The 12,420-nt window shown below is 38.7% G+C and overlaps 1 protein-coding gene across 1 annotated transcript in view; it reads right to left on the bottom strand.

The window, feature by feature from the left end:
- The window catches only part of LOC127452811 (thyroglobulin-like), a 47,361-nt gene extending 35,198 nt beyond the window's left edge, over positions 1–12,163 (bottom strand). Inside the window, exons 1-21 of the mRNA XM_051718547.1 lie at positions 12,079–12,163; positions 11,770–11,878; positions 11,289–11,386; positions 10,809–10,997; positions 10,482–10,641; positions 8,990–9,096; positions 8,523–8,666; positions 8,139–8,321; positions 6,648–7,691; positions 5,247–5,840; positions 4,528–4,761; positions 3,923–4,060; positions 3,508–3,585; positions 2,871–2,971; positions 2,648–2,768; positions 2,368–2,571; positions 1,902–2,105; positions 1,597–1,742; positions 1,067–1,223; positions 581–745; positions 32–181 (exon numbers count right to left, since the gene is read on the bottom strand). Coding sequence (XP_051574507.1) covers positions 32–181; positions 581–745; positions 1,067–1,223; positions 1,597–1,742; positions 1,902–2,105; positions 2,368–2,571; positions 2,648–2,768; positions 2,871–2,971; positions 3,508–3,585; positions 3,923–4,060; positions 4,528–4,761; positions 5,247–5,840; positions 6,648–7,691; positions 8,139–8,321; positions 8,523–8,666; positions 8,990–9,096; positions 10,482–10,641; positions 10,809–10,997; positions 11,289–11,386; positions 11,770–11,878; positions 12,079–12,163 — 4,411 coding nt within the window. The remainder of the gene's footprint in view (positions 1–31; positions 182–580; positions 746–1,066; positions 1,224–1,596; positions 1,743–1,901; positions 2,106–2,367; positions 2,572–2,647; positions 2,769–2,870; positions 2,972–3,507; positions 3,586–3,922; positions 4,061–4,527; positions 4,762–5,246; positions 5,841–6,647; positions 7,692–8,138; positions 8,322–8,522; positions 8,667–8,989; positions 9,097–10,481; positions 10,642–10,808; positions 10,998–11,288; positions 11,387–11,769; positions 11,879–12,078) is intronic.
- Positions 12,164–12,420: the final 257 nt, after the last annotated feature.

Below are 12,420 nucleotides of genomic sequence, written 5' to 3'. Positions count from 1 at the left end.
GCTGGGCTGGCTTAATTTGGTCTTTACTCACAGTGAGAAGGATTTAAGGCTCCCTGGGCCACAGTGGAGGTGCCGGAGGGGCAGGGAGTGCAGAAGATCTGCCCTTCCTCTGCTTGGAACGTATCATGAGGACATGGAGTACACACACCATCACTAGAGAAGGAACCAGCTGGACACAACACTGTGTGTGTGTGAGAGTGAGAGAGAGAGAGAGAGAGAGAGAGAGAGAGAGAGAGAGAGAGAGAGAGGTGGTTAATAAAGAATGTTGATAAAATACAGAGAGATAGTGACTGAGCATGGCTGTTGATGACATGGAATGGAAAAAGGGAAGAAAGAATTAGAGATATGCAAGTGAAGATTAACAAGAAAGGTTTTTAAAAGAAGAAGGTAGTTAAAATATGTTTGTCACACTTATCAAACACAAAAGTTTTGCACATGCAAGTAAACTAAATGCATCAGCTAAAAAAAACTTTATATGCGCATATTTCAGAAGCATGAAGCACAAGTAAACAAATCTTCCTTTATGGTATATATTCCAGTCTGTTATTAAGATGGCCAGTGGGTGTAAAAGCCAACCTACCACACCCAGTGTATTGCGGCAGCTGCTTATAGCCAGCCAAGCAGCTAAATGAAGGAGGACTGGAGAGAGCGAGAGAACCGTCGGAGATGAAGATGGACTGGTACGATCCATTTCGGATTAATTTCTTCACACCTTTCAACAACCTTTCCTCACTAAGTGCCTTATCTAAAAAAAAAAAATAAAAAAAAAACATCCATATAATTGGATAGAAGAGTCCATGAAAAATATTACACAATCAGCAAAGCATTGTCACAATTGTGTTAAATTGACTTCAAACCAATTGTAAATTGATGTAATCTCTTGTGTATATTCTTGTTTTCATGAACTATTATTTATCAGTTTAATGTGAATATACTGTACATGTGTGCAGTGAAGTGCATTAGATATGTTGAGCATGAATTAAATTGTAAGTATAAAGTCAAGAGTTTCAGTGCACTAGATGTACTGTAGAGCATCTGGCACTGACTTTATAAAGGCTGCTCTCACCAATGTCATGGAGATCAGGGAGTGATTTCATTGGCATATCAGAGAGGCGGGCCCTAAAGGTGATGTGTGCAGTGACCTCTTTGTCATTTAAACACTCAAGAGACACAGACGACTCATCACACACTACAACAGAGTCGATCTTGCCGGATGAGGACAGCTAACATAAATGCAGACACACAAACAAGTATGCAAAAAAACAAACAAACTTGTGTTAATGTGCCATTTCAAGAAATGGCATTAAGATTAAGACAGGTTAGAAAAGTGAGCTAATCTACTTGTTTTCTGTGTTTAATGCTGTACTATAGGCCAATAACACCTGTACATTGAACAATATACTTGCAGTCTGTCCTATATTGTACATGCAGGCTAAATAACACTTGTACATTGTTGTGTACTTGTTAATTATCCTACAACGTATCAGAGCAAATTACAAATATTGTAGTGTATTTTTACATTGTGCTATTTTGTGCCAGTGGTATATATAACAGCACCTGAGCTGTAGTATACCTTCAGACCGCAGTGTATTTTACCTGCAGGCTGCAGAGGCCTGTAGCTTTCATGTCTCGCAGCAATGCAGTCTGTAAATCAATGATCTGGGTGCTGCAACCTTGTTGACCCTCAGCCAGAGACAGCTGCAGTTGTAAGGATACCTGCACTGTCTGTAATGCCTGAGGCCCTGATACATCAAACACACATACATACCCAATAGCTCAGTAATTAGAGCAATAGTCCTTCATAGAAAAACAAAACCAAAATGAACATAACACACTTAATATACTGTGTGAGTGTTTACGGTAAAACGGGTAAAGAGGAAAATGTGTATGTGTGGCCTTACTTTGACAGGCATAAGATAGTGGAGCATCATTCAGCCAGTTTTTTGCTTGGGGATCACACAGGAATTTGGTGACAGAAAGGGCATTGATGTAACCTTGGTCACAGTACAGCTTACAGCGCTGCCTCTGCTGACCTGCCATGTTCTCAGTGCCACAGAGAACAGTACCATGGGAAATTTTGCCAAATGGGTTGGAACACTCAGGAACTGTACACAAATAAAGAGAGATGATATTCTGCCACATCCGTCAGTACACAACCAAGCACATGCCACAGCTTTAAAGAAAAACAAAAATTCATGTTGCCATATTTTGATGCTTTTTAATACATTTAAGTGTCATTGAACTTAATTTGCTCTTAAATAAGTTCTCTTACATACAGGAAAGAGTTTGTATGAAAGCTGGGTGGGCTGGTTCATGGGTTAAACTTTAGATATATTTTACAACTTTTATGGACTTCCATTCACGTACTGTCACAGGCTGGGATTTTTCCTGTGTTGCGAGGGGTTCGTGTGGCTGGCAGCTCCTTTCCACTTTGAGATACACACCAACAGTCAGACAGGTCACACTGCAGGGGAGAGAACCGATGTCCGTCCTGCACACACTCAGGCTCATACCCCACACCCACCTCTCTCTGCAGAGCCAGAGTCTTCTGTAGAGCACACCAACCTGGACCTAAGACACAAAAGGATGGATGGATGGATGGATGGATGGAAGGATGGATGGATGGATGGATGGATGGATGGATTACATTGTAAATCTCCAGAGGGACTGAAGATGGCAGGTTGGACTACTTGGCCTGTTACTGGACTCACACACAATCCTAACGAATGGCCTGCACTGGGCTTCTGGAGTAATGAAAACTCACCATCCTACAAACATGCAAATAAATAAACAGACATACTTGAAATGCATGCCTCCATTAGTTAAAATATAATGTGCCTACAGACCAAATAAACAAGAAAAAGCCTCACCTCATTACATGATGGGCTGTATGTGTGAGTGTTATTAGAGTTTGTTTGTGTCCAATCAGAGAGCAGGAAGTGACTTTGGAGCCTTTGGCATGTAGTTTGACCTAAAAGACAAAATATTACAAATCATTACATAATTATTAAAAATACAGAATTAAATGACATATTTTAGCTATTTTAATTACCCAACAATATCAAACTATTGCACAGTAGAGACAAACCTTAAAGCTGAAGTATGTAACTTTTTCTGTTAAAATACTTTCTCCTATCCAACCTTAAAATGCAGAGACAACTATAAGTAAGCAATTCATAGGTTAATTTTCTCTAAAACTGTAAGCACTTTGTCTCTGTGGCGCAATGAACAACACAATGTGACCCGTCTATACAAACACAATAACATTGACTTGACCAATGGCATGAGTTGAGGACGGGATCTCTTTGTTTGACCTACGGCAGACGGGGGGCTTATTTCGGAAAGCTGTTTTGAAAACAAAGGTTTTTTTGCGATTCCATTTGGTAGCGCTAGTGGCACAGAAATTACATACTTCAACTTTAAAGACACCAACATTAGCCCTTGCTAAATCATGGACTAACAAAAAAGGAATAATGTTGATACTTAAACAAGAGATTTAATTCTTACACTGCTGAGGGGGCGTAGAACGAGTGGTCAGAGAGTCCATGATGTATGTGCCCTTCCCATCAACACACCAACAGTGTCCTACGATATCATATAGACCAAAAAAAAAAAAAAAATGAAAAAAAAAAAAAAGACTTAGACTTAAACATAGAACCCAGTTTGATGAGTAAATGATCTACAAATACATTTTGCACTTATGTTTATGTCAGACTATTTCTTAAAGCAATGGTCACACAAACATGACTTAAAAATTCAATTTAAAATAATAAATAAATACAATTATAAAAAATCAATTTAATTTAAACTAAAATTTAAATGAAAAAATGCTTCAACACAAGATGCTTATGATGCCTCTCATGTACAGTACCATGAGTAAACGCCAGGTGATGATGATAAATGAGGTAAAGTGCGTTCTCACCTGTGCTGGGGTGACACTGGCTGGGCAGCCACTGACCATAAGCATCACATTGTGGAATATAGGGCTGGTACCCCAGAACTAAACTCTGTCTGTCTTTCTCAATGACCATCAGCCTGCTCTGCCAGTAGAAATGTAGGGCTGTTGAGAAGTTAAAGCATATTCGATTCTTAGTGTGGGTACATCATGTCAGTTCATTCAGTAACATCTCAGATTTATCCTATCCCATCATTACAGCTACTATCAATAATGAGTAGACAGAGTTAAGAAACAGGCAATGAAAAAAAGTCACCATCCAAAAGCCCCAAAGATTTAATAACAAAGTTACAAATATTTTCACTATATTTTTTGAGTAAAAACACTTTTCTGGAGTCAAATTAATAAACCGATGTTATAGTAAGCCATTGATCATTCTATCAAGGCTTTTAGTTGATCGTAACAAAGAAAAGGAGACATGATAAATAGTTAGGAGAGAAAGAGAGAAGTCCATGTTTAGCATGGCAATAGATCTAGATAGAGACCAAAACAAAAGATATCTGTTGTCTGTGATCACAGGAAGGAAGCAACCTTACAAAACCAGAAAAGAACACAAAAATAAGACACTTTACTGGAATGAGCAGCAAGTCTCAGCGCTGAGTCAGTGCTGCTCAACAGAGCCTGAGTGATGGCGAACTCTGAGGAGCGTGTCTGCTCCAACTCCTCAGGAGTCAGATAAATACTGTTAGCCTGGAGGAAAGAGTAACCCACAGGGATATGCGAGCTGTTTGAAGCAGAGATCAGCTCCTCTGCCTGCTTCAGGAACTGAGAAACCTGGCTGTGAACCACAGTGCATGGGCCTGGACCTGAAGAGATACAGGGTTGAGTCAGAACTCTTATGAAAAGGATTTAACCCTCTGACGCATTATTTATTAAATCACAAAAAAAAAACAAAAAACGTTTTCTTTGTGATTCTATATATATGTGCATGTTTCTTTTTGCTGCCAAAGAATCATCATCTAATTTACAATCTTTAAAAAAATAAAATATGAAATACACATCTATCCACTGCAATAAAAGACTCTAACAGATATATGTGCGGTACTTGGTGCATTACCACTTTCGTAAGCCATGTTGAATTTATATTATTAAATAAAAAAAATACAATTGCATAATACAGAATTCTAGGTAAGGGTCAAAGGTATTCATCCATGGTGGTTTGGATGTAACATCACGTGTTACATGATTGATTAAACATGTTTTTTAAATGTCTGTCAACTGTAGACACCATGCATCAGAGGGTTAAATAAACTATAAAGAAATATTTAAAAAGGTGTTGTGTATGACTCACATTTGGGTATTTGTCCGACAGGTGCCTTACTGGCTGCTAGGATGTCTCCTTGAGGGTTAACACACCAGCACTGACGCAGGTGAAAACTCCCAATAGGAGCACTGAAGTCTGACAGCACGCCTGGATAAGAATCTTCTCCTCTGATCAGTCTCCATAGAGATAATGGGTTCAGGAAAACCGATGGTCCAGAAATGGCCTCAAAATTCCCACCTAAAATGTCAGCTGGAAGATCAGAGAACTTTTCAAACTTTGCCAGGGCAGGAAATACTTTATGGTGCCCAGCTTTGAATAATTCAGAGGCAAAGGCTCGGAATGATATCATTGCATCTGTATTTCTTGCATATGCTTGCAGAATTCCAAGAACTTCTGAAACAGGCAGGTCTTTTCCGGCACTGATGATCTGGATCCACTCATGGTAGAACTCAATCGCTTGTTCTGAAGGTCCATCACACTGGATCTGGTGCCAGCTGCCGTCAGAGGCACAATGAGGGATGTAAACTTCAGAGAACTGGATTACAGAAGATGGATCAGACAGAATGGAGTGGACTGTGGACAGGAATTGCTGGGTTGCTGTGGCTTGGCAGCTTGTTGGACCTTTATAAGAAGACCAATAATTATTTTATATAAAGTCAGAACATTATTCAGGCAAATTAAAATCTCTGAGCAAATATTACAATGGCATTAGCTAACTTTACATTAGTTGATTTCCAGCAGACTTGTATAATTACTGTGTGTAATTATGTCATTTTAGCATTGAGAAAAGCTTTTGCAGTCATTGAACTGGGGCTGCTCACACACAGGAAGACTGATCATAAGATGTGTGTTATATGTGCTATACTAAGCTAGAAAATGTAAAGTAAAACTACAGTTTTATGTACAAAGTAAATACAAAGCGTAAAACAAACCTTTATTGGGTAGCCTCGCAAAATTGAAAGCACAGAAGCTCATATTAGCCTGACTATAAGATGCCATAGGAGTTATACAGGTATGTGCTATGCTGGGTTTCAGAAAATGTAAAATGACAGTTTTATATATAAAAATATAGATGCAAGCAGCGATGATGGGCCCAAGCACCATGGGTCCATTTCCACCTGGTGGCTTTCGGAAAGCAATGCAAGGTGGACATATGTATTTGCCTTTTGACATTATTCTAAACCATTTTGAATATACTACAAATGAATAAGGAAGTAGCTAACATTTAATGGCTAGCATCTCAAAATTAGAAAGAAATAAAGCTCCATAATGGCTACAATGTTGCAAAATCACTATAAAGTATAATCGTGGCATTTAAATCTGATAGATTGCCTGTTAAATGTATGATCATTTAAATGTGTTGAATACATGAATCCAGCAACTTTATGGATCTGCAATTCAGCATCTGGGCTTGTGTGCCTGACTCACATTGAAGAGAGCTTCCTGAACTCTGAATGTTGAGTTTTGCCCCAGATCGGTCCACGCAGAAGCAGCTTTTGCCAAGGCACTGACGTGCTACATAAGCACCATCAACCTCACATTTCGGGATGAAAACTTCAGAGCCTGCAGAACTGCTGGCTTTCACTGCAATTGCTGTTTGACGTTCCTTCTCACATTGGGAGGGGCATCTCGGTCTCAACCCAGTGGAGCGAGAACCCATTATTTCCAGACCACGAGAGTCCACACACCAACACTCTGAGCCTTGGCATTGCACTTCCTCATATCGTCCATCCTCAGTACATTGGGGCATGTACAGAGTTGAGGTGGAAGTCACTGATTTACAAACATCTGATTGGGACTTCAGGAAAATGGCTCTGAACAGTTGACCCAACTGGGTGCTTTCTTCGGCCTTCAGCTGTTTGATGGCTTCAAGAAGGGTAGTGAGAAACTGCTGGTTCTCAAGAGTCATGGAAACAATTTTAATCATATCTTGGTTGTTTTTCAGGTTCACAGAACGGCCAAAGGCATCAGAGATCTCTTGGTCTAGATTAAGACTGGCAGAGCCATTTGAGAACATCTTGGCTAACTGCATAAATTCATTTGCACCCTGTGTCAGACCGACTTGACTGAAGACTTGACTGAAACTCAATGTACCACTGGTTCCAAGAGTGCCACTGAAGTTGAAATTGCCAGCATTCTTGAGGAATTTTCCTCCAAAGAGATTCTCCTGGAGTCTCTTGGGATTAGGTGCAAGAGCAAGTGCTTTTAGGGCAAGAGCCCCAGAAGGGAACATTCCTTGGAGGAACTCTGCTAGGATGTCTCCGACATTTGGACGTTCCAACTCTGGCAAGGACTGCAGAAGACCAGAGTTGGCCAAAAGCTCCTGGAATTCTGGGCTGCAAGGACTTAGACGAAAGAGGCTGTCTTTGGAAGCTGAGAACACGTTGGACTTGCTGAAGTCTCCAGCTGGACCATAAAAGAGCCTGGAGATGGCTTGTCTCCTCTCAGACAGGCAGTCTTTCACTCCAGTGCCTAAAAAAAACAGGAAGCACAACATTAGTCAGTGCATACACACATTAGAATTAGTTTCAAGTGTTTTTGGTTTACTGGTCCTTGGGCAAGCAAAATCACTCAAATAAGCTTAAGACCACAATGACTGTGCAATAAATCAGTGACTTCAGCTAATGAGAAAAATTAAACATTAGGAAAAATTAAAGCATGGTAAACATAGAAAACTACTGTTAGATTGGATTATTTACATTAGTTAATAATGTAAATATTGTTTTATAGATTATATTTGACTACATGTACATTATTTGTGTATGTCATTGATTGATACAATTAAGTTTTACTTTTACAAAAAACATTAAAGAGGAGGCATCATTGCAAATAATAAGTCATAAGCTGTTTATGGAATATTTTATAAAATACATATACTACTTTTACTCCATATAAAAATGCAATTAATGTCATACTCACTACACTGTGGCACGCCATACTGCCGTGTGCCAAAGATCTCTTTGCCATCAGTGTCCACACACCAACACTGCCCACCAGACTGACACTGGGTTGGCACATACCCTCCATTATCAGTACAGGAGGGCACAACAAAATTACCAGCCTGAGTAGCTGCAGCCCGTTCACTCTCACATTGGGTGGGACCTTATAAAACAATGAGAGTTAAGCAAGTACCTATATTATTATTCAGATTTAACAGCTAAATGTTGAAAGGTGGATTATAGTCCAACACCCCAATATTATATATTTTCCCCCATATACTTTCCCTTACAGGTATATGGATCTAATTTTACATTTATGATCATTTTAGTGATGTTTCTTTTCAACAAAAAGTTGCGCACATACATCTAAATCTCCCGCTCACGGCCAGCTGGACAGCAAGGTAGCGGCGCTGTAGGATTCGATACATGTTTGACTGTGAGAATGTGCTTCCTGCAGTCTGGTCTGAAAATGCAGTGTCATACACCTCATCTAACAACAGCTCCACACCTAGACAATAGAAAAACAAAACTGTCAGAGCTAGATCAGGACAAATTTTCCACAACCTGTCAAACACAGGTTATGTAACATTAAGTAAGCTTTAATGTAGTGAAACATTTATAAATCTATGTAAATTACTTTGATTTCTCTAAGAAAGCTTAGAACTAAAGTGGTGCTTTACTAATTAGTCTACTAATTTTGCAATTAGCTAATGCTTTTCTCCATAATACACTTATTTCAGGGACACTCCACCCCATTAAACTGAAGGTCTTTGTTCTAGTAAGGCACTTTGAGATAAAGCCTGTGCGTGTAGCTGTTGAGGTTTGTCTTACCTGTGTGTGGCATCTCTCTTCCACGACTGTCTGCACAGAAACAATAACTAGACAGCTCTGGGAAGGCCTTTCTAAAACCACTGAAAGTCTGAAATACCTCTGGGTCTCTGTTATAGAAAATGAACTTAAGTTAAGATGTATGACATTCAGTGTATGATGAGCACATCATGAGAGTGACTCCTGTTAAAAAGCCATCCATTGCTCTATTTTCTATGGCTGGAAATGTTCCTTTGAATGATTAAAAAATGTACCTCAGTTTACAACTGATGTTTCACATGTGCAATGTTAAACCTTTATGATTTTCCATGTGTAAACAGAAACACTACACATCCTAGTAAGCCGTATTATATAGTCTACAAGTATACAAAACTGGGGAAGAGTGCACATCAACCTGATCCTTCTATGTGACGCTGTACTGCTGTCTAGTGGTTAAAAATAAACAGACTGGGCTGGTTTGGAGGTCTAGACCTACACTAAGAAATCTTTTGGAAGGAAATCTATTGACTATGCAAGGGGCTTGTCAACTTTTTGGCATCAATGACCCCCAAATAAGATCCCCTTCCTAAAATATAAAGCCAGCTATTCATTTAATTGTAAAAAATAAATAAATAAATAAATAAATAAATCCCATTAATATTGTGTGAAAAAAATAGTAGGTGTGATATTATAAGCACAACATGTTGTTTAAAAATTAAACAATTGCCTTTTATATTGTTATTGCACTAAAGACAAAAATAAATCAGTAAAATGTAATCTTAATTAAAATATTTAGAAAATATTTACTTTGTATTACAGCTGACAGTGTATAATTTTTCTACACAATATTAATGTTAGAAGGAAAAACCTAAACAGAAACATTTACAATTCAATTCAAATGCATTTTTTAGTACTTATCACAATAAATATTGTTCCAAAGCAGCTTTACAGAGAATAATGCTTTACATCCCCTGTGAGCAAGCTAAAGGTGACAGTGTCGAGGAGAAACTCCCTAGAAAGATACAAGTATAATCTATGCTCAAAAGTATGTATGTTGCAAGGAAAGGGAGATGAACACATTTTTCAATATTTTTTTAGAAATGCTTTTTTCTTTTTTAAGTAATCATGGTTAACCACATGATTTTCGACCAGTCTTTAGAAAGCAGAATGAAACAGCACTTTGGTCAAAAGTTAACCTTTTAACTTTTTTTTAAACATCATTTGACATTGTTTCTTTGAAATTTTTCACATAGCCCCTAGCACCCCCTGGGGAAAACTCCTGGACTATGCAATATTGTAATAAAAATAATTTAATCTGACAAAATTACCCTTACTTTCCAATTTGCTAATTAAAAAAAATTCTGCAAAATTAAAGGACAGGTTTGACGGTTTAAAGAACCATCATTACAGATTTAAAAATTATTACCAATAATTTCAGACATACACTGCATATTACCCTTTATTAAATTGCTAATACAAATAAAACATTTCTAAACTAGTTGTGGGTGTGTCTCACTTGTTGAAGGTGTGTAGCAGATCAAAGACCATTCTGTCAGTGGTGTTAACAAACTTGCACTGCACAGGTAAGAAGCCTCCATCATCCGAGCACTGTGGGGGAGAGGGCTCTCCGATACCATGAAGAAGTCGCCGCTGTCTCACCTCACAAACACCAGGACCTAGGGTCAAAAGTCAAGATTTTCTAATAAAAACACTTGTATAATGAGCATCCTATTCAGGATCCGAATTCAGGTTCTTGATTCAGGTTTCAAGAAAGCATGAACTCTTTAACAGTTCATGTAATGCCTCCTACAAAGCTAATTACTATTACACAGAATGCACTCACACTTTGAGGGTCTTCCATTCTGCCTGGTTCCATAGATCTCCATGCCCTCTTGATCCACACACCAGCACTGGCCAAGGGATGCATCACACTGCACCTGCTCGTACTCACCTGAGTCCAAGCACACAGGCACCAATGTACTGTCTCCACTTCGCAGTGCCCTCTGTCTCTGGAGCTGGCATGAGGTCAAACCTACAAAGAGAGAACAGCGGACAGAGTGTGGTCAGTTCATTTGAATTCAATACAGTTTATTCAATGCATGCTGTTAATTCAGTAAACTGTGATTTTGATTAAATATTTCCCCCCTAAGGTTTAAGCCTTACCACAGATTAAATCTGGGCATGAATAGCAATCCTTCATTAAAAGCCATTTTAAGTAGCACACTGGGCTTACTGTGTACAGTGAACCATGGTGTGCATAGCTCTGAAATATTGTTTAGATGATTCATTACATTGAACTGTTTTCTTATGTAGAGTGGCTTACAATGAACTGTGGATCTGTTTTGTCGACTCCCAGGTATCTCCAGTCCCTGTGCATTCACACACCAACATTCCCCACCTCCACGATTACACTGAGCATGGCTAAAACGAAAATAATTTACATTATGCAACATTTATGTTTTTAGTTACAAACATAATAATTTTACAAAGTAAAATCCCTACATGGCCTACATCTATTCATGAGATTGCTTGCAATGAATGATCATTTTTGAGGTAATTTGAACAAAACTGTTTTTTAATTGTTGCAGATTTATGTAGCGAATATGAATCTCTAAATCCATCACACATATTTTGAGACAAAAGATTTAGGATATTTAGTTTTGTTCAAGGTGATTAATAAACATTGTGTCAGTGAAAGGATACTATTTGGGCTGGAAAGCCCCAAGTTTTTTGCCCCTTCTGTGGTGGTAATACCAAGGTACCTTTGTGTTAGAAAATATACTGTAATAGTGAAGTAACTGCACCTAAAGCGGCCATCCTCAGAACACTGAGGAATGTGCTCATGTTCCTGGGCTGCGGCAACAGCCCTGAGCTTTTCACACTGACTCAGACTCTCGGAATCCAGCTGGTACTCTGATGGAAAGAAACAACTGAATGAGTTCTCAAATCTATACAAACTCATACACAGCTCCCAGTGAGACTTACAGTCGAACAAATAGGTGTTAGATTCAGAACATAGATTAAGTTTAATGGTGATATCCTATTGAAAATCCACTGAGAAATTGTAGGCTATCCTCACATGTATCCTCTGAACAGGCTAAAGATCCTCTTACCTGAAATCTTGCCACATGTTAAACAGAGTATGTTAAGCAGTGTGGCAGATACACAAAGGAGCTTCCTCTGTCCCATTTTCTGCATCTTCTCTAGGATGCAAGAACTCTCCTAAAAAGCACCACAAGACTCAAGTGTCTTATATACCATGTCCAAGATGTGCACAGTCATACCTGTTCAGCACTGTGTGTTGTTTTAGGTTTTTTACTATCAAAACACAAACCTCTCCAACCTGGTTAGAGAATCTGGTGATGAATAAGAACATTTTAGACACTGTGAAGTGAGCAGCCAAGCCTGAACTTTTGAGAGTGCTTCTGTGAAAAGGAGCTTCAGCAACTAACCTG

The sequence above is a fragment of the Myxocyprinus asiaticus genome, chromosome 15 (assembly GCF_019703515.2).
Source record: "Myxocyprinus asiaticus isolate MX2 ecotype Aquarium Trade chromosome 15, UBuf_Myxa_2, whole genome shotgun sequence".
NCBI lineage: Eukaryota > Metazoa > Chordata > Actinopteri > Cypriniformes > Catostomidae > Myxocyprinus > Myxocyprinus asiaticus.
Note: the sequence above shows the minus strand (reverse complement) of the source record. Positions and strands in the feature narration are given on the sequence as shown.